General features: G+C 49.4%; 1 protein-coding gene across 3 annotated transcripts; it reads right to left on the reverse strand.

Annotated features, from left to right (window-relative positions):
- Nucleotides 1-1,336: 1,336 nt before the first annotated feature.
- On the reverse strand, nucleotides 1,337-15,448 carry LOC6606834 (homeobox protein prospero). Of its 3 annotated transcripts, none has more exons than XM_032723322.1 (6): nucleotides 15,404-15,448; nucleotides 9,906-14,395; nucleotides 8,521-9,422; nucleotides 7,563-7,717; nucleotides 3,248-3,392; nucleotides 1,337-2,996 (listed from the first exon to the last, which is right to left on the reverse strand). In XM_032723322.1, exons 2-6 carry the CDS (start codon nucleotides 13,513-13,515, stop codon nucleotides 2,817-2,819), a joined length of 4,992 nt encoding a protein of 1,663 aa, XP_032579213.1. In that variant the 5' UTR covers nucleotides 13,516-14,395; nucleotides 15,404-15,448; the 3' UTR covers nucleotides 1,337-2,816. The 3 variants fall into 3 exon arrangements, with proteins under 3 accessions (XP_032579213.1, XP_032579212.1, XP_032579211.1); XM_032723321.1 differs by having other exon boundaries at nucleotides 7,563-7,745; nucleotides 8,462-9,422; XM_032723320.1 differs by having other exon boundaries at nucleotides 8,521-14,395.
- Nucleotides 15,449-19,039: the final 3,591 nt, after the last annotated feature.

A 19,039-nucleotide genomic window follows, 5' to 3' on the forward strand; every position in this document is an offset into this window, starting at 1 on the left:
AATGGTTTCGTCTCATAATTTCGCTCGTCTCGCAATTGTCAATTAACTATTTTTACATCAATCAATAATTTCGTATGGAGACTTCTGCGCGAAGCCTCCATATTGGTTTTATCCGAAACAATAATGAAGTTAGTTCGATTTTTAGTTTGTTGTTAGTTACTTTTCTATCACAAAATCAGTTACAATTGTATTTAGATCAATTTCAATTTCATTTCCAAATTTCTTTTCAAATTTCATTTTCAAATTTCAACTCCATTGCCAAAAGCCGCTTCCTTCGTAAATTTTGTAAAGGCATTAACAATCAACGCGTCACTCCTGGTGCCTCAAAATCGGGCTTGAATTTCGACTTCTGTCTGCTGTGAAGATGTGTGAAACTCAGGGGTAAGATAACTCAACTTGGTAATGCGATAAACTTAAACTTCAGTTCGATTAGCGAATGCCTCTGCCTGCCTCATCTGCTTTGTACGATTCCCTAAATACTAATTTCGCAAATGCATTTTTTTATTTTCCAATTATCCAAACTTGAATTTCACTTTCAATTTCGATTTGAAGAGAACCTCAGTTTCTTCCACTCGATCTCGCTTCTCGGATTAGGAAACTCACCGTCTTAAACGCGACTAATTTTGTCATAGTTACGCCAAAGTGCAATTAAATTTTGCTCACATTCCCCATGGGAACTCTGGTTAAGCCTAAAAAACTCGCTTAGTTCGTTTCAATTTAGTTTTAGCTAAAATTCAACTATTGTTCAATAATTTCGTGATCATTGTTGTGGCCGAAAGGTTTGCTGTGGTGCGATCTCGTCTGCTTCTTATAGCGGTGTTCCCATCCATTTCTAATCTTAACTCCCACCAGAGGGCGCTAGGGTGCGGGGCTGGCTAACTTAGTAACTGGCTAACTGACTTGGTAACTGACAGACTGACTGACCTACTGGCTGGCTGGCTGATGGAGCTCCTCGGAGCAATTGTTGGGCCGAAATGGTCGATTTCGCTGCGCTCGTTTCGTTCGAGGAATATGATTTTGTCTGTGCCAAATATTCAAATGTTTTGCATGCAGTTAATGATGTTGTTGCTGTTGTCGCTGTGCAGCTGCAATCGAAGATGAGATATTGCGGCTGCAGGAACAACAGGGTTTGCCCGCCCCAGCCCCAAAAGTCGCCGGACGGAGAGCAGGCAAACATATCCCTCTAAACCCGCCCACTTTCCATGCTGTGTCTGCTGTGCTGATGAGTGAGAAGTGCATGATCGATCTCAGCCAGCCAGAGATCGGGACCTATGATTTAAACTTTTATATGTTCATAAAATCAGGAGAAAGAAAAAACAATATTTTTTAATTGGTATTTTTGGTGTTTTGTGTATATTTTGTTTTGTTGCAACTCAAGGCCAAGTAAAGTAAATTAATTAAACTAAACGTTAACTTAACTAAACGTATAAATTATTTACATAAATAACAGACTAGTGTGTGTGTGTTTGTGGTGTGTTATAGTGTGTATGTCGATTATTCTATAAAATTAAGATGCGTGCACGAAAGTGGGGCACTAAAGGAAAAGAATTGATTAAAAATAAACCGTATTCAAGGGATTCATGTTAACAATTAACTTTGGTCGAAGGTTCGCATAACGTAATGTAAGAGATAAGATGGTAAATTTAACTACCCTAACGCCCGCTGTTCGTACAAATAACTCTGGCTTTCTCATTAAAAATCTAAATAGTTTTCGCAAATTTCTTAACCTTTTTTTTTTAGTTTTTGCTTTTAGTTTCGCTTAATAGACATCGAATATATGCTTAGCGCTTAAATGGGGGATAGAGGGAAGTAGCAACCTTAGTGATCGGGTGACTTTTAAACTTTTAAGATTAATTCCCGATTTCCGGCCGTCAGAGCTGCGCCTGCTTTTGTAAAGCAGTGCGGAACTGGGCGGTGGAAACTGCTTACCGGAAAGTCGGTCGACCAAGCAGTGCGATAGTAACCACTTCCTGTTTGGCCGAGCGATTTTCTCTCTCTCTCTCAAATGAACACACACTTCGTACCGATGCGAGCGTGTGTGTATGTGTGTGCGTGGAATGCGTGTGGTTATTGTGTAGGTATTTCCTTGTGGAATGTGTGTCAACTTTCGGTAGATCATTAGACGGCTCAACTATTTGTTAAATATTCATACGTATACGTAATCTGCTGTAAATATTTTCAAAAAAATTTCAACTAACAAACCAACGGCGAGTACAGTTTACACTGCCTGTAAATTACGCTCGGTGTGTGGGTGTTCTCAGGTGTGTGGCTCAGGTTTTCTTTCAATTTGCACTATTTCACATTATTAGATTAAGACTTGCTGCTCTATGTTAAGTTTTGGTTTTGCTCAATCGGCCCACTGGATTTGTATATCCGTGGCTTCATATTCTTGTCACTCTTTCGCTGAGGTTCATGTGTGTTTTAATTGTATGTATATGTGTGTGTTAAGTTGTGTAGTTTTTGGAAATTTTTGAAAAAATATTTTGCTGAGTGTGTTTTCTAAACGCGTTTTCTACTCGTGTGCTTTTGCAAATCTCTCAGCTATGTCTAAGTTTCTGCCCTGTGTGTGGATACTGTTTGTCGAATCGTTTATCCTCGATTTTATTGCTGGGTTGTTGGTCATATCCAGTCGTGTTTCCTGCGCAGGTTTAGCCTTTTAGCTTTGGCCTGCGTTTCGCCTTCGGATGGCTGCTGCTGGGCCTGGAGTTGGTGGTTGTAGCGGTGCTGCAGGTGGTGGAGGTGCTGGCCGGACTGATGGGCGGTGGAATTCCCAGTGGGTGCGGCAATGGCAGCGTCTGCAGCGCCAACTCCTCCACTTATTCCAGCTGCTCTAAAAAATTGGGCGACTTGAAGTACTCGGGCACGGGATCGTCCATGCGCGAGATGATCTTGTATATGGACTTCTTCCACGATTGCTCGGTGTCTTTGCCACCCTGTATTGCACGGAAGAACTCCCGCAGAGTCGATTCGACCACGAAGCGGAAATTCTGGGGTACCTGTGAACCGATTTTCTCGATTAGCGACTAACTCCGAATAGGGGTTCACTGGTCATCTGGTTAGTGGTCCTAACGCTCGCATCCACACACACTTTAGTTATTCATTTTGAAAATCATTATTTTTCTTTTCTTTTTTTTTTGGATATTGGTAGTGTGTGTGCATGTAGAGTCGGGGGTCTTGGGTTCTTGGGTGGTCAGTGTTAGTGGGCTAGTGTGAGTTTTAGTGGGTGTGGGTGTGGTTATTGGCATACCTCAATGTGGTTATTGCGATTGTAGTGCAAATTGAGCACGCGATACAATTCACTATCTCCAGCAATCAACAGATCATCGGGTGTCTTGATGCCTTCGGTGACAGCTTGTCGTGCATATTTCTCCATTTGTATGTAGTAGAATTCTCTGCAGATGCGTAGATGAGGAATGTTTGGTTTGGTCAGTATTCTGTTTGGTTTTTTTTTTATTCTATTCTATTTATATTTTTCAGTTCAGCATTCAAATTTACAAAATCGTAAACGTAAATAAAAGCGTAATCAAGGTTTGAAACAAGGCGAGAGGTGGGTAAAACAAAGGAGGAAAGTCGTAAAGTGGTAAACCAAATTCAAAGGAAATCGCTAATGCTTCGGTCGCTTGCTCGCTCTCTCTCTCTCTCTCACCCACTCGCTCAGTCACGCTATCTCGCTCACTCTGTGCCTAGGGGTCCCTTAATGCATTATATTGGATAGCTGTTTGAGTATGACATTATTAATAATTCGCTGCATACTCTTAGGCGCGTCGTGTATGTGTCGGTGTCGCTGTGGGTGTGGTGGGTGTGTGTGTGGGTGTGTAAAGAATTTTTAATAAATCTCAAATGTGCAGCAGCAGCTCGTGGTGGTGCAATAACAATTGCAAGTCGGGGCGGCATCTTCTAGCTGCGGTTTTTGCCTTCTTTCCTACTTTTTTTATCCCAGGACTGCCTTGGGGGTTGGGGATTTAATTAGCAAGTGCAGCGCGATGCTGCCGCAGTTGCTGCTGCTGCTGCTGCGTCGCCTTGTTTAGTCAAGTGATTTGTGTGTGAGCTGCCATTCGCAAGGGGATATGGCGAGGATGTGGCAAGGGGATAGGACTGGTGGTATATGCTTTACTTGGCAACTGTAAGTGATTGCTTGTCTTCCGGCCTGACTGCCTCTGCTGGTGCTGCTCCTGCTCCGCCTCCTGCAACCCCCCCATTCTCCTCTCTTCTCGCAGTTCCTCATTGTCTGCCGAGCACTAATTGTTGTCTTTTCGCTGGGAATCCTTTGGAGTCCCTCGCCCCAACCCTTCCGCATCGACCCCTCTTGACAACGCTCCGATAATCGCGCTAATTTCAAGATTTCCCAGTAGCAGAAGCGCCAAATGCATTTCTCATGTTGTGCCACGGCGCTCGTGTTGATTTTCCAAACAATAAGCGCAGAATGCGCAAATAGAAAATCTTTTCCTTCTGGCCCCCAGCCCATTGGCGCGCCCCCCTTGCGGCTCCCCGGAGGCGCTGGCACTTGAAGAGCAGGAGGGAGGTGCTGCGTTGGGATGGGGGTGTGGATCGGGTGGGTGGTTTTGGAATGCCTTCATAATGAGGCTGATGGCTTGGCCTGGCCGAAAGAAAGGAATCGCTGTGTGACAGTTTTGTGTGACAGTTCATTGTGCCGGGTGTCCATAGTTATTAGGGATTGCCAGGATCTCAACCCCGCCCCGTTTCGGTTGGGGCTCGGTTTGGTTTGAATTGCAATTAGCTTTGTGGCTGGCGTGAAAAGGAGCTTGAGGCGATCCTTATGCAAGCAACCACATGTGGCAGGAAAAGGAAGCTTGGCTTGGCGGTTTCAAATGCACCACTTAATTTAGATAATAAGCCGTGCAAGTGGAACTGCAGATGTGCAGATGCAATGGCGTTGGGGCTCGACGGAAGTGCTAATTAGTTTGCATATAATATTTCGTAGCCTATTTATTTGGGCCTTCACCCACACACACGCACGAAGAGAGAGAGAGAGTGAGGCGAGAGCGTTGAAGAGGGAGAGGGAGAACCACTAAAACACTTGTTGAAAGGCAGGCAGGCGTTGCTTTGTCAAGTACATTCATCTCTCACCTACGCCGCACCCCTCTAACTCACTCTCACTTCGCTTGAATGTGTGCGTGCCAGTGTGTGTGAGTGTGTTTTCTGTGTGTGTGTGTTTTTTGTTCGTGTGTGCGTGTGTCTCCTTCTTCGCTGCACCTTCTTCTTCTTCTTCACTTCCTCCGCAATAAATCACGTATCACGGATTACGGTTACGAATACGAACGAGTAGAATGTTATTAATAAGCTCACACATACTCACCCACACATATGCAGACATCTCTACCTCATACATTAATGAAGTAATTGGCAACACTTTTGCATTGTATCTATATATAAGCATCTGTTCAAGTCATATACGTCTATATACATATACAGAATGGAGCGTGTATCGTATCTGAGTGTCTGAATGTGGTATGTAGCATGTGTGAGTGAGTGTGTGTATTTATATAATTGTAACTGCTGTTGTTCCTGTTGTTGTTGTCAGCAAGATCTGTTCACGCGTCGAAGGTGGAGGGCGGTGGAGAATGGCTGGGAAGCTGCTCTAAGCGCCAAAAGGACACTTAACCTCAAAAAAACGGAAAGCGGCTCGATGAGAAACAAAACACGGAAAAAGAACAGCGTGAGATGTGCGAGTGTGTGGGTGTAAGCGAGTGGGCTAGCATGTGTGTGGGCGTATCCTTGAGCGCCTTTTGCCAGTAGGGCCCTGGCCATTGTGCTCGAGACTCTCAAGTAGCTGCCGCCATGAAAAGCGGCCAAAGAAACCCACTGAATGTATCCTGGCAAACAAACTAATTAGCCCGCCAGGAGTCTGAGTGTCGGTGGGGCTGTGGTCGCATATGTCTGTGAATGTGTGTGTGTGAATGCATGTCCTTTGCCGCTTTCTTTTCATTATTTGCATTTTGGCGAGCACAAAAAGAAGTTACTGTAGCTAATGCAATTATATAAGTGGCCTGCTTGAGGACCTCGAACAAAAGGCACTTTTGTTAATTAGCCAACACACATACACACACAGATGAGGCAGAGGGGCCGCAGAGAGGAGGTGTTCGGTGTGTGTGTGTGCGTGGGTGGGGCCCACTTAAGGAGGCAACACTTTTTAATATGCCAGCGCCACAAGTTTCTTGGCCTCGCTCTCCGCTATTTTCACACTTGGCTCTCCAGCTCGAGTGGCAGCTCATCATCGTGGCGCTCATCCTGCGGACTCTCCAGCTCATATTCACCGGCATCCTAAACGGGGGACCTAACCCCTTGCGTTTTTCTTAAGTGGCCACTTTAGGCAACATGTTATTAGAGCACTCAGCCCCAGTGTCTGTGTATGTGGTTCTGTGTTCGCAGTGTGTCTGTGAGTGTGGGAAACTCATAATATTAACTTGTGGCTAAGAGAGAGCAGAAAGCGGTTACAAGTATTCATTTCCTAGGTTAATTTAGGGGGAAAACGATTAAGAGGGAAAGCATTTTCCCGAGAACAATGAAAACTAAAATCAAACTAAGCAACACAGCATGAGAAAGGAACGCAAAGAAAACCGTTACATCCCAACTACCCCTAAGATCCAAAAGCGAAAAAAAGAAAACGGAAACAAACAATCGAGTACCAGTTAGGAAATCAGAAAATATTCCCACCCATTTTAACCTCTCGCCCAAGAAGTCGCCGAAGTCGTCGAAGGCAAAGACAAGATGCCAACTCCCCGATTCCCATGCAAAGTAGGGTTAGGGCACACCGCGCAAGGGTAGCAACCCCCATAAGAAATTCCGAACAAACCCCGAGCGTGCCGCCGGGTCTTGATTTGTTGTCTTTTGTGCTGTTCGATTGTGCGCAGGTAGGGGAATTTCTTAGGGTGTCTTGCGGACAATTCCTTAAGACGTTGCGCATGTCTTAGACAAATCGGAGACGGGCAGCTGCTAAGCCGGCGATGAAAGAGGGTTGCAAGTTATAAATCCAGGTGAGACCTTGTGCCACGCTCTGTTTTCGGCTCGGTTCTCTGTTTTCCTTCGGCACGTTATTCACTTCGGGGCGGACAGATGCGGCCCGGATTTGGCGCGCAAATTACGGCGACTGCATGCGGGCCTACCTCACTTCACGTTGGCTCAGTTCCATTGAGAACAGCCCACTCCTTCCACGGAATAACCGTATATCCGAATTTACCCCCACCACGGACTATCTGGCAGCTGTCGTTTTTCCGTAGTCGTTGTCTTTCTGCTCTTTTTGGCAACTTCTTGCGCAATTTCACGGACTGACAGTTGGAGGCGCGGAATGACAGCCGAATGGTGTTGCATGTCCTGCGACTACTTCTTGAGTGCAAGTCGAGGGTTTCGACAGGTGGCAGTCTCGAATTTAAGCAATCAATTTCTAACGAAAGCCCCTGCCTAACGCCCAGGAAACTTAAAAGTCGAAAAACTCAAGAGCGACGTAACGAAATCATAAATATGAATGCTGCTGAATAGTTAATACATATTGTCTTACGTCTAGATCTAGAACTAGGTCTGGAATTGTTAATTGTTCAACTTACCGGAAGTTCGAGAACCATTTCACCAATTGTGCTGTGTTGTTCTTGTTGAACTTGATGTCCGGGAAGTACATCTTGAGCACCGCGGAGCTGGGATAGCGCACCCAGAAGAACATCAGCTTGGCCTTGCGCAGGTGCATCGGTGTCAATGTAGAAGAGTGCAAAGGAGTCAAGGATTCGCAATGTCTGGTGGCGTTATAGATATAGGGTATATGAATGAGATATGTGTGTCGGATGGATGGTCGATTGTCTTTCCAAATTTCCATGTCCGTGTGGGGCAGAGCCACAGAGGGAGAGAGAGGTATAGATGTAGATATTCGATTGGATTGGCAATGTCTAACGTGGCTGCACTTTCGAGTGCCAATAATGAATGTCTAAGGGTGCCACCGCACAAGCCCCCGCTTTAGCCTCCTTCAGCCCACTGATTGAAAAAGCTGAGCTCGGCTGTGAATCAGAGTCAGAATCGGAATCGGAAGGGGATTGGGATTGAGAATGGGTATGGGTGTGGAAATGGGGGCTAGTAAGAGGCCAACGAGTGCAGCTCTTTCGATTGGCTGCTCGTCATTGATTTTTTCCATTTCTGTGGCTGTTGCGAAATGCAACTCAAGCCAGGCCAAGTCGATGATGATGATGACTTGAGGGTCTTTGGGGGCTTAAGTGTGCGGCGGGGCAATAAATAAGGTTTTGATTACATTTTATAAAAGAATTTAGTTGGGAAATAAATAAACTGAAGAAGACACTTGATTGGTTTCGTTTTGTAAGCGAGGTCCGGGGTCGGGTTAAGTATCTGGCCCCTTTCCACCTTCCTTTCTACCACTACTACTACTACTCTTCTCTCCCCGCCTCTATCTTTCTCTCTCTCTCTCTGTCTGCTGCACACTGTGGACTAGGTGGAAACTCACTTGGCCATCAGCGACTCCTGGTGTTCTGTGTTAAGTTGCATTTGTTTGTAAAAGGATATAGTAGGAGCCATGCCATCGAACTGCATGTCGGCCGAGTTGCACTCGGACTGGCGATCCTGGGCGTCCATGACGGCCCGCAGGCAGGTCTTGTAGTCCGGCGATCCGCCGTGATGTGCGGCGGCCAGTAGGGCGGGATGGAGCATCGACGGCGGGTGGGGCAGCGGCGGCGAGTCGCGCGAGTCCATCAGAGCGCCCAAGCTGCCCGGCGGACTCGAGGACAGCTGCATGGACTGGTGGTGCGGGTGGTGCTGCTGGTGGTGCTGATGGAGCTGGGCCGCCGTTGGCTGGCCAGCGGCTGCGTGCGGATTGAAGAACGGCGAGTACGGCGAGAAGACCTTGGACTCGTGCAGCGAGGGATTAGGTATGGCCACGGAGGTGGGCAAGGACACGGGCATCATGGGTGGTGGTGGTGGCGGCGGTTGCGGGTGGTATGCGGCTCCTCCGCTGCTCCTCGTCGGACTCTGGGCGGGCGTGGCATTGCTGTTGCCGCCGTTCGACGCCTGTTGCTGCTGCTGTTGCTGTTGTTGCTGCTGCTGTTGCTGTTGCTGCTGTTGTTGTTGCTGCTGGGGTGTTGACGGCGGGCCTCCGGTGGGCGGCACCACGCCATCCTGGGCAAGGATGCGGCTGACGGTGCGCGGCGTGATGCGCGTATCGGTCACCTTATGACGCTTCTTCTTTGGTGTCACCACTAGGCTGAGGGCCTCGTTCTGCTCCAGCTGCTGCTGCGTCTGCTGCGAGCTTTGCTGCTGCTGCTGGGCGGACTGTTGCTGCTGGGCGGTCTGTTGCTGCTGCTGCTGATCGGGCGGCAGGCAGAAGGGTCCGGTCATCGAGTTGTAGAGCGCGGCGGCGGCCACCGGATTCATGCCCTGTGGCGTTTTGGGCGCCTGGAACATGGCAGCCGCTGTGGGCGAAGGACGTATGTGAGGTGGCGGTATATTAAGGGTACTTAAGCTACTGTTAGTGGGGTTTGCTGGCCCGCTGTTTGGGTTAGTATTCGCGCCGGGATCCCCCGACTGTTGCTGCTGCTGCTGCTGCTGGGCGGACATTGCTGCTGCTGCGGCGGCATGGTGCATCTGCAGACCCATTGCAGCGGCTGCAGCAGCGGCGGGCGAAGCGAAGGATAACTGGCTGCCATTTAGGCGAGGGGCGGAGATCAACTGTTGGCAGTTGGGCGGCAGCAAGGGATGCGACTGCTGCTGTTGCTGCTGCATGTGCTGCTGCTGCGCCACATTTTGCTGCTGCACCACATTCTGTTGCTGCTGCTGCTGCGAGCCCTGATGCTGCTGCTGGGCATTCTGTTGTTGTTGCTGCTGCGCACTCGAACCGCTCGCGGGCGTTTGGGAGGGCATTTGACTATTAGCTAGGAGTAGTGAACCATTATTACCTGATTGTGTTGCGGGCGTGGGTCCGTTCTGGGGCCTGTCCGCCACCTTGGTGCGCGGTGACTTCCGGTCGAGGATCTGCGAAGCCAGCAGCAGGTCCTTGTTCAGCTGCTCGGCAGCCGCGGTCACGGAGTCCGCCTGCTTGCTGAACAGCCGCCGTTGGTGGACGAAGCGGGTCACAATGGTGTCCACCAGAGCGGACAGCGAGGTGGTGATCTCGGACTTGAGCACATCGGCCAGTCCCTCCAGGTCTGTGCCCGACATGCGCATCATTGAGCTATTGTTGTTGGCGCGCAGCATTTGGAACTTTTCAGACAACTCGGATTTGAGGGCCGTGTGGCCAGCAGCCCCGCCCATTCGTGTGGGCAGGCGGGCGGGCGCTGAGTGGTGCATCTGCGGCCTGGGGGCGGCAGTGGCCACGTGTTGCTGCTCCATCTGCTGTTGCTGCAGCTGTTGCAGGTGCTGCTGCTGACGCTGGATCTGCTGTTGCTGCTCCTCCTTGCGCCGCTGCTGCTCTTGTTGCTCCTGCTCGAAGCGGCGCTGTTGCTCCTGCTGCTGTTGCTGCTGCTGCTGTTGTTGCTGTTGCTGCTGTTGCTGCTGCTGCTCGGCGGCTTCCTTGGCCATGCGCGCCTCCTGCTCGAAGAAGAACTGCTGGTACATGGCGGCCGCGTGCGACATGTCGCCCATGTGCTGCAGCAGTGGAGGGAATCCTTGGGGCAGGGCGGGATGACCCACACCCACTAGTGGATTGTGCAGCTTGCCGGACATCATCTTGCTCATCATCTGGGACAGCATGTTGGCGCCAGAGTCGCTGCTCTCGCCCAGCGATGTCTTGGGCTTTAGGGCCGATGGTGAGGGCGAGCTGGAACCAGGTCGTTCCTGCCCAGTTTCCTCCTTGTGGTTCGGACTAACGTCACCATCTCCGGTCAAAGTGGGCGAGGGCGACAGCTCGATGTGATCACTGCTGCCATTGTCTGGCTCTTGTTCTTGTTCCACATCCTGGTCCTGGTCAAGTTCCTGGCACTCGGATTCCTGCTCCATACGCGAGCACAGCTGCACATATTTCTGCTGCATCTCCGCTAGCTGCTCCTGCATGGATCTCAGCTGGGACTTGAGGGCATTTTTCTCCACACGCTTCTGTTGGATTTGCGGGGACTCCAGCTCATTGGACTCACTGTCCTCCTGGTCGAGCATCATGCTCTGCAGATTGAGACCGAAATTCAGACCAGCTGCGGCGGCCACATAACGCTCCATGGCGTGTTGCTGGGGCTGGTAGAGCTTGCGCTTCTTGCAGCCATTTACCTGCAGTTGTCCTGCCTGCGCTAATCCGGAGGATGGACTGCATCGCATTCCCGAAACGATGTTCTCGACGCGAGCTCGTTTCAAATCCATGCCGGGTTTCTTGAGACATCCGCTGCCGGATGTTTTCTGCTCCACGCAATCATCGTCGTCGTCCTCGTCCAGGACATCGTCCTTGTCCAACAGCATCATGTCCGAGTGACTGGGCGAGGCCAGGCTCTCCATATCGGATCCGCGGGAGTGCAGACCCAGGAGCTCCACCTCGTCAAGCATATCGTCCACGGACTCCTTTTTGGTGGGCAGCTGTGGCTCCTCCGGAGCCCTGCTCTCGGATCTCTGGCCATTGGGCGCAGCATCTTCCTCGTCCTGCGCATCGTCCTGCGCCCCATGGCTGTCCAGGGAATCGGAGGACTTGCGTCGCAGGCTACCATCGCTGGCCATGCTGCTGTGGCTCCCACTGCCGCTCCCACTCCGGCTGCTGTGGCTGCTTCCGTGCGGCGATTGCTGTGGCTGCGGAGCCGTCTGGGGCTCACTCTTGATCTTGATGTCAGCCATTTCCGAATCGTCGATCAGATTGATGCTCTCCATGGTGGTGTTGTTATTGTTGTTGGCGGTGGCAGCAATATTGTTGTTATTATTATTGTTGAGCTTGGAGTGGAGTTGCTCCTTCTCCTGCAGCTGCTGTTGCTGCTGCTGCTGCATGGCGGTGCGCAGCTCCTGATCCAGTTGCATCAGCTCCTTCTTGCCCTGCAGTATATTGCGCAGCATGTGATGGGCCACCAGGTCGTGTTGCAACTGAGACTGGTGCTGCTCCCCACTGCTGGCTCCACCGTTCAGCGAGCTCACCGATGCCGCTCGTGGCGGCGAGCCACCAGCAACATCAGCAGCTGCCGCCTCCAAGGAGCGATCACTGCAGGCCGACACCCTGCGGCTTCCCTTGGGCGAGACACCCTGATGCGAGTGACTGGAACTGTGGGCCGATCCCGGCGAGATCGATGCATTTGTGCCATTGCTCATGGGCGTATTGTTGGCGGGAGCAATGCTGTTGTTGTTGTGCTGCTGCTGCAGCAACTTGGACGTGGAATTGAGGCTGCCGATCAACAGTTCGGCACTGGTGGCCGTCTCCATGGCGGCGGCCAGCATGGCGTTGTCCAAACTCTGGGGCAGGCCACTCGTTGCGTCCTGGGCCTGCTTCATCTGGCGGCCAAACAGCTCGTTCAGCATCTTGGCCGAGGAGCCACCAAACAGGTTGCCAAAGGCGGCCGTCAACAAGGACGATGCCGAACTGGCGCCCGAAACTGGTGAGTTGCTCGTGGGCGAGTGGGTGGCAAGAGCAGCCGGTGTGCTCGAATTGTTATTGTTACTACTACTGCTATTGGCCGTGCTGACCGATTGTGGTTGGAACAGGGCTCCTCCACTAGCGGCACCCGCAGCAGCCGCGGCAGCGCTACTCATGAAGCCAGCAGCGGTTGCCGTTGCTCCGCCGTTGCTGTTGCTGTTGTTGTTACTACTGTTGCTATTGCTATTACTGCTCGCTGGCTGATTGTTAATGTCTTTGCTCAAGGATCTTTGACGCGAACGACGATTCACTTTACTGTTCGCGTTTCCGTTTCCGCTACCGTTTGAATTCACGTTCACGCTAACGTTCGAGTTCTTGGCTGTTGTCGTGGACGCCTGTGCTGCTATTGGTTTTTTAGCCGCGCACGTTGTTGTCTTGCCGACGGCCGTTGACTGACTGATTTGCCGACTACTGCGGGCGCTGCGATGACAGCGACTGCTGCCGCCACTGCGATTACAATGGTTCGCCGTCGTCGCCGTCGTCGTCGTGGCCGCTGCCTTATGGTTGTTGCTGCTGGCGTTGCTGTTGCTGTTGCTGCTGCTGCTGCTGGCGTTGCCTTCGCAGCCTTCGAGTACAACCACGACGTCGTCGTCGGAATCGTCGGACTCGGCCTCCTCTTCGTTCGCTTTCTCCTTCGCCTTCTCTCGCTCTTGCTCCTTGTCTGCGTCTGTGTTGGTGTTGCCGCTGTTGCTGTGACTGTGGCTGCCTGTATTGGTATTAGTCTTGCCGCTCTCGCCGCAATTCGCCGCGCTGCCGTCGCCGTTGACTTGTAAGGGTATTGGTGACGTGTGACCGTTGCTGCTCGGCGGTGGTTGCTGGAGTTGCTGATGGTGCTGTTGCTGTTGCTGCTGTAACTGTGGCTGATGTTGCTGCTTGGTGGCCGTTGTCTCCGGCTCGTTTGCCTTCAGCAGCACGTTGTTCTCATCGCTGTACAAACCAAAACAGTCCGCCTCGTACTCCTCTGATGACATCATAAGATGATGCCCACCAGCAGCAGCAACTCTCGCGCCTCGCGCTTCTCAGCTCTCGATGATTTCGCTCCTGCTTTCGCTGCTTTCTCTGCCTTGCCCCTCGGCCAAACCGCTTCCTCGGATTGGCTGCTTTTTCTCTGGCTATACCCCTTCGTTCCGGCAAAGAGAGCGAGAGTTCGCCGCGGCGTATGCGTGATTTCAGGCTTAAGTTGCTGGCTGCGGCTTTTCCTTGGGCCGCTTTCTAAGCCAAAAGGTATCCTGGTCCGATTGTGAGTACTAGTCCGTGTGAGAAGGGTTTGTCGATGTGTGCTGCGCTTTCAAAACCGCTCGCTCCTGCAATCCTGGCTGCCTGGCCGCGATGTCCTTGCTGCTGTTTGCTGCTGTGTTGTAGTGCGCCAAACGTTGAAATTTTGCTGCCCAACTTTTTGGTCGAAATGTTCCAGTTCAAAATTCTTCCCGGTGTTGACAGTTGGTTGCTGCTGTTGCTGCTGGCACTCTTGATTTTGTGTCTGCGTTTTCTACGTTTTTTCCTGCGTTTTCTAATTGTGAATTTTGTTTTGAATTTTCTTTCCACCACCACACACATGCGAATGTCCTTTGCATTTAATTTTATTTAAATTTGATTTGTATTTCCCTTCGTTTGACACCCGTTCTCCTTCTGCAATCCTTTTTGGCTCCTTTCCAGTTTGTTTTTGTTTCTTTCGCTTTGATTTTTTGAATCCCAAAGTGTGTTTTCGATGCTTGGCCCGAAAAACTTGCGAATGAATTTTGGGATTTTTGTTCGTTTTTCGTCGTTTTTTGTCGATTTTTGTCGTTTTGGGTATTTAGTTGGTTTGGCTTGGTTTTCGTTTTAATAATCCTTGCTTGCGCTCAAAAAATCTTTCTGTAAAATTAATGGAAGGCGTAAGTTGGAATATCTGCTGTGGAAAAATGGGTCTGAGTGTTTAAATGGAAAGTAAAAGTGGCTGGCCAAAAGCTTCTGGTTTGGGTGGCCACTTGATTGGTGCTCGGTTTGGGGCTGTCCAGGGGATGGCTGATAGATCCTGTGAGACTGTGGCGGGTGGGTTACTCCGGGTGGTGTCCTTAATTCAGCGCAGCCCATCAACCCTCCCGCCCCAGACAGGTTTTTATCTAATTTCTCCACTTGAGCTTATTCTCTGTTCGTCTCTGTATATGTGTGTGTGTGTGTGTGAGTGGGGGGTGGGAGTGTGAGTGTGAGGATGAGTGTGAGTCAGTGTGTCTACCCGCCCCTTTCTGTTTTTGTACAAAATAAAGATAAGACACTTCGTTTTCGCTGATAAACAAGTTTGACTTACTTTTCTCTGCCACAGATACAGATACAGACACGTAGATACTTTGCATATGGCCATGGGTCGAATGCGTAAGCACTCGAAATAATCAATACTGGGGACTTTGGAACTCGCCAAATGCGTCAAAGCATCGACTATCGATCACACTTAGTGTGTGTATCTTAAATGCCTCGCATACGATACGAGTCGTCAGTGTCTAGGGGCCATGTGCATTTTCCAAGAACCACCAAACAGAATCCTCCCCTTTGGCAGGCCTCGTTTACGACTTTCGGGCCCTTCGATTTCAATTGCGAGTGCAATGGAATGCAGCCCGTAGGTTCAAGTCAATGTCAACGGATGCCACCCCTCCGTTCTTCGATCCCTTTTTTTGGGCAACTGTACTTCCTCCAGTCTGCAGCTTGCAAGGACAACCCGGTGGGACAAGAACGGACGCAAAGAGGGTAAAGAGGCAACGGGCAAGGGGACAGGATCAGTAAACAGCCACCCCTATGCAGGACTTATTAAGTTGGGCTTGGCCTAGAGGAGAACAGGGGCATTCCTATGCACAGTAGATCGAGGTATTGGAAATAACACAAATTTACCACAAACAAAGCGTTATTTTTCTCTGTCGTCTATCATAGATCCTCCTGTAAGAGAAAGGTACATTTAGTTAGTTAGTTAGAAGGAAAAGCAACTAAAGGTTACTTAAGTACTCTCTAATTACATATATGTACCTAATATATTATAGAGTACTAGAGTACTCCCTTTATAATATTCAAATAAAAAATCCGCTTACAAGATACATTCTCTATTTCTTGCTGTACAATCTGATAGGTAGATTGAGGCCACGCGCCCGCATACTTAAGTCGAAGAAAACTACCTAATTGCCTCGTTATGTTAACCACCTTTCCTCGAGGAGCGCTTTCCCAAGATACTTTTCAATTCCTGCAATATACAGTTGGCATTGCCAAGTTCAATGCACCTTGGTATGGGCTTGCTTCGGTCTAGGAGCGTTATCAATGGGCCTTTCTTTCTAGCTTCAACCCCGCAAGGAGTAAATGGAGGGCCACCATATGGTGCTGGCCGAGGAGAAGAAAGGAGAACGAGGAGCAAAGAAAGTTGCCAGCTGAGGCGAACTTCCACCTACAAACGACAGCGCAGATAATTACGACCTTAACACATTTTCCGTTCATGTTCCGATGGAAAACGCTAACTTCGGATACTTTGCATGCGCTGGAAATGAGGGAGGCGCCTGGGTTTCATGGATGGGGCAGTGTCGGGGCAATGTCGGGGTATGAATATACAAACAAACATACATGCATATATCTCAAAGTGTGCTTTGGAATGTGCCTTCACAGATCGCGGCACACGGTAATGTACTCATCGCACAAACGACCGAAGTGTGGCACGGCCATGTGTTCCGTACATCCTATCCTTCTCGTGGTCGGGTGTCATCATTAAAATATGCTTTGGCTCATAAAGAGCCCACTGGTTGTGTTGCGGGGGGTGGGGTAGTTTGGTATTGTGTTACGGTCAAGTGACCCTAAAATCCGTTAAAACAAAAAACTGTCCCAAAAACGAACTAGTGGCAATTAGGCATTACGATTCCGCTTCAAAGATCCATTCTGCGAGATTAAAAAGCAATCTGGCGAGCTGAGATTCGCTGGAAACGGAAAATGGACAAATGGTGCGGGGGAAATCACGAAGAGCAACGCGAAACCGAGACAAAATCTGCAGCCCCTATGCCAATACGGATGCGGACGGAAACGATCGCCACAGCCAACAGCTGATGATCGCAAAATATTGCTCGAGTGCAAGGGGAGATTCGGTACACTGAGGATAATAGAGGGTTGGTTTTGGTTATTAATTACTAAGGTTTTCTTTATAACTATTAGTTTTAATGGTTTTACTACGATTGAAAAATGGAAAAGTGTAAAAAGTAAACTTGATTAACATATTCATTTACTGCTTATCCTAAAATTGTATTTTTTAATATTTTTTTTTGGGTTTTCAAACGGGTTAAAAAGTTATTTTTCAGAAATATGAGACTTTCAACTTTTTAAACAATTTTTTTTAAGTGTGCTGACTGTGTTTATGGCACGTACTTGAAGCCACGAGCGGCGAGCGATGATCAGAGCACACCTGGACTCGGTCGTCTATGCCTCAATGCGCGTGCGCACACGCTGGGGATCGCTGAAGGGAGGAGGCAGAGGTGGAGAAGGAGGAGGCGGAGGACGAGGATGAAGAGCAGGGGCAGGGCAGAAGGAATCGAGGAGGCGAAGAAGCGAGCCCAGGCAGACGGAACCGAAGGGCGTGCTGGTGGTGGTGGCATTTGACATTCATCCAGTCGGGAACCGATTTTTACATGATAGCATTCCCCATTTGTCTAACGGGTGGTGCGGAAGTCGCGCGAAGTCGACGACATCAATAAAGTTCAGGAACACCTTTCAACTTGTTTTGGCATTCATTGGCAATGCAGTTGCAGCTTGCTAGCTCTAATCCAGCCACAAAACCATTAAAATTATGTTGCAGCAAAGTTTGTTGGCAGTAGTTTCCACCAGAATTGGCAGCAACTTTGTGAAGCGAATTGTGCTAAAAGAAAATGTCCTTCTCTGCCTTCTCCAGTCGCTGTCTCCAACAGGGATTTTATGCGAAAAGTTTCCACCGAACTTGCCAAAAGGTCTCTCGGTCGGGATGGCGATGCAGTAAACTCGAATTATTATGATGTCAGCCCAGTCTCAGTTATTGTTATGGCCACTGCTGGATTTCGGAGCCCAGAGCTGGAGGATGGGGTGCACGCTTCTTGGCTAATACCCCAACTGCCAGATAAGATACAGATACTCGTACATGGAAACACTCTCACAGATATCGCCGTTTGTTCGCCATATGGCGGTCCATAGATACGACATCCGTGCGATACTTTCGAGTGGCGCGCGGCAAGGTTTTCCCGCTACACTTAGCCGCACAGAAGTAGGTTGCCCGGAATTCTCCGTGATTTTTGGTTAAACGGGGTACTTTCAATTAGGGTAGGGATGTGGTTGGACATGGGTTTGGCACAATCGAAAAATATTGAAATGTTGGTTTAATTTGAGTAATTGTACTTGGCGAAGCTAGAATCTGAAACTAATCCATAAAAAAGGTCAAATCATACCAAATGTAATTTTAGGACATAACAATTGAGTTATTCAGTTATTCAGAACTCCAGAAATTCCTGGGTATCCTATTGGTCTCCACGAAACTCGATGGTCTTGTCCTGCTGTTATTTCAGACATAAGCACATTTTGTGGTCGCTGTTTGTCGTGGCTGCGTTGTTGGCTTTTATTGTCTTTCGGCGCTTGATTAGATAGCACATACTGTCGTACATTGCAGCCTGGGATACTACGGATATAGACACGAGCACGGCGAGATACATATACGGATACGTACACTAGTATTCCGACCAGGCACGCAATGGAAATGGCCAGAAAATGGCCATATGTGGCCAAGTCGGCTCCCGCTGCTCATTTTTCCGACTTTTGTTTGGACAGTGGTCGTTGTCGCTGGTCGCGTTCGACTTTGAGGCTTTTCCACCTCCGTCTGCCGCCCGCCGTCCGGCTTTTGTCCAACCTGCAAGCCTGCACCTGCACCTGCCACCCAACACACACCTCCCACCACCCACTCCAGCCCACTTCCCCACATTCGTGTCTAGTGCTTATCGCGCTTTTGATATCGAAAAAAAGAAAGGAAAATGGGGGAAAATGCATGCCTAACGTGTGTCCTTTTGCTTCGTCTATCTATGCAGATATCTTTCTCTGTCTCTGTGTGGGTGTAGAGGGAAGAGGAGGGGGGAGGGAAGAGCGGAGCTTGGGCATTAAAAACATTTTCATTGTAATCAAGCGTACTTTCTTTTATTATTATTATTTTGCCTCTCTTTCCGGCACTAACGACGCAAATTACTCAAATGTATCTGGCAGATACTTTTTGTTTTCCGCCTCGATGTCGTTCGTGTATCTATCTATCCGTTGCTACCCGTCTCTGTCTAGAGCTGCTCGTATATTATTTATTGATCGCGATAAGCGTCACGAAGCCAATTTCAAGCGTTAGCCAAATGATACTTGCCCCCATCCATCGCCACCCTTTCGCCCCCGCCCACAGCTCCTGCTCCTCCGGCTCTTTATCGTAAGTGCTTTTTGCACTCGCTCCCTAACTAATTTGAGTACAGTCCCGCCAAGCGATGAAAGTTCCAGGTAGCAGTACCT

The sequence above is a fragment of the Drosophila sechellia genome, chromosome 3R (assembly GCF_004382195.2).
Source record: "Drosophila sechellia strain sech25 chromosome 3R, ASM438219v1, whole genome shotgun sequence".
Taxonomy (NCBI): domain Eukaryota; kingdom Metazoa; phylum Arthropoda; class Insecta; order Diptera; family Drosophilidae; genus Drosophila; species Drosophila sechellia.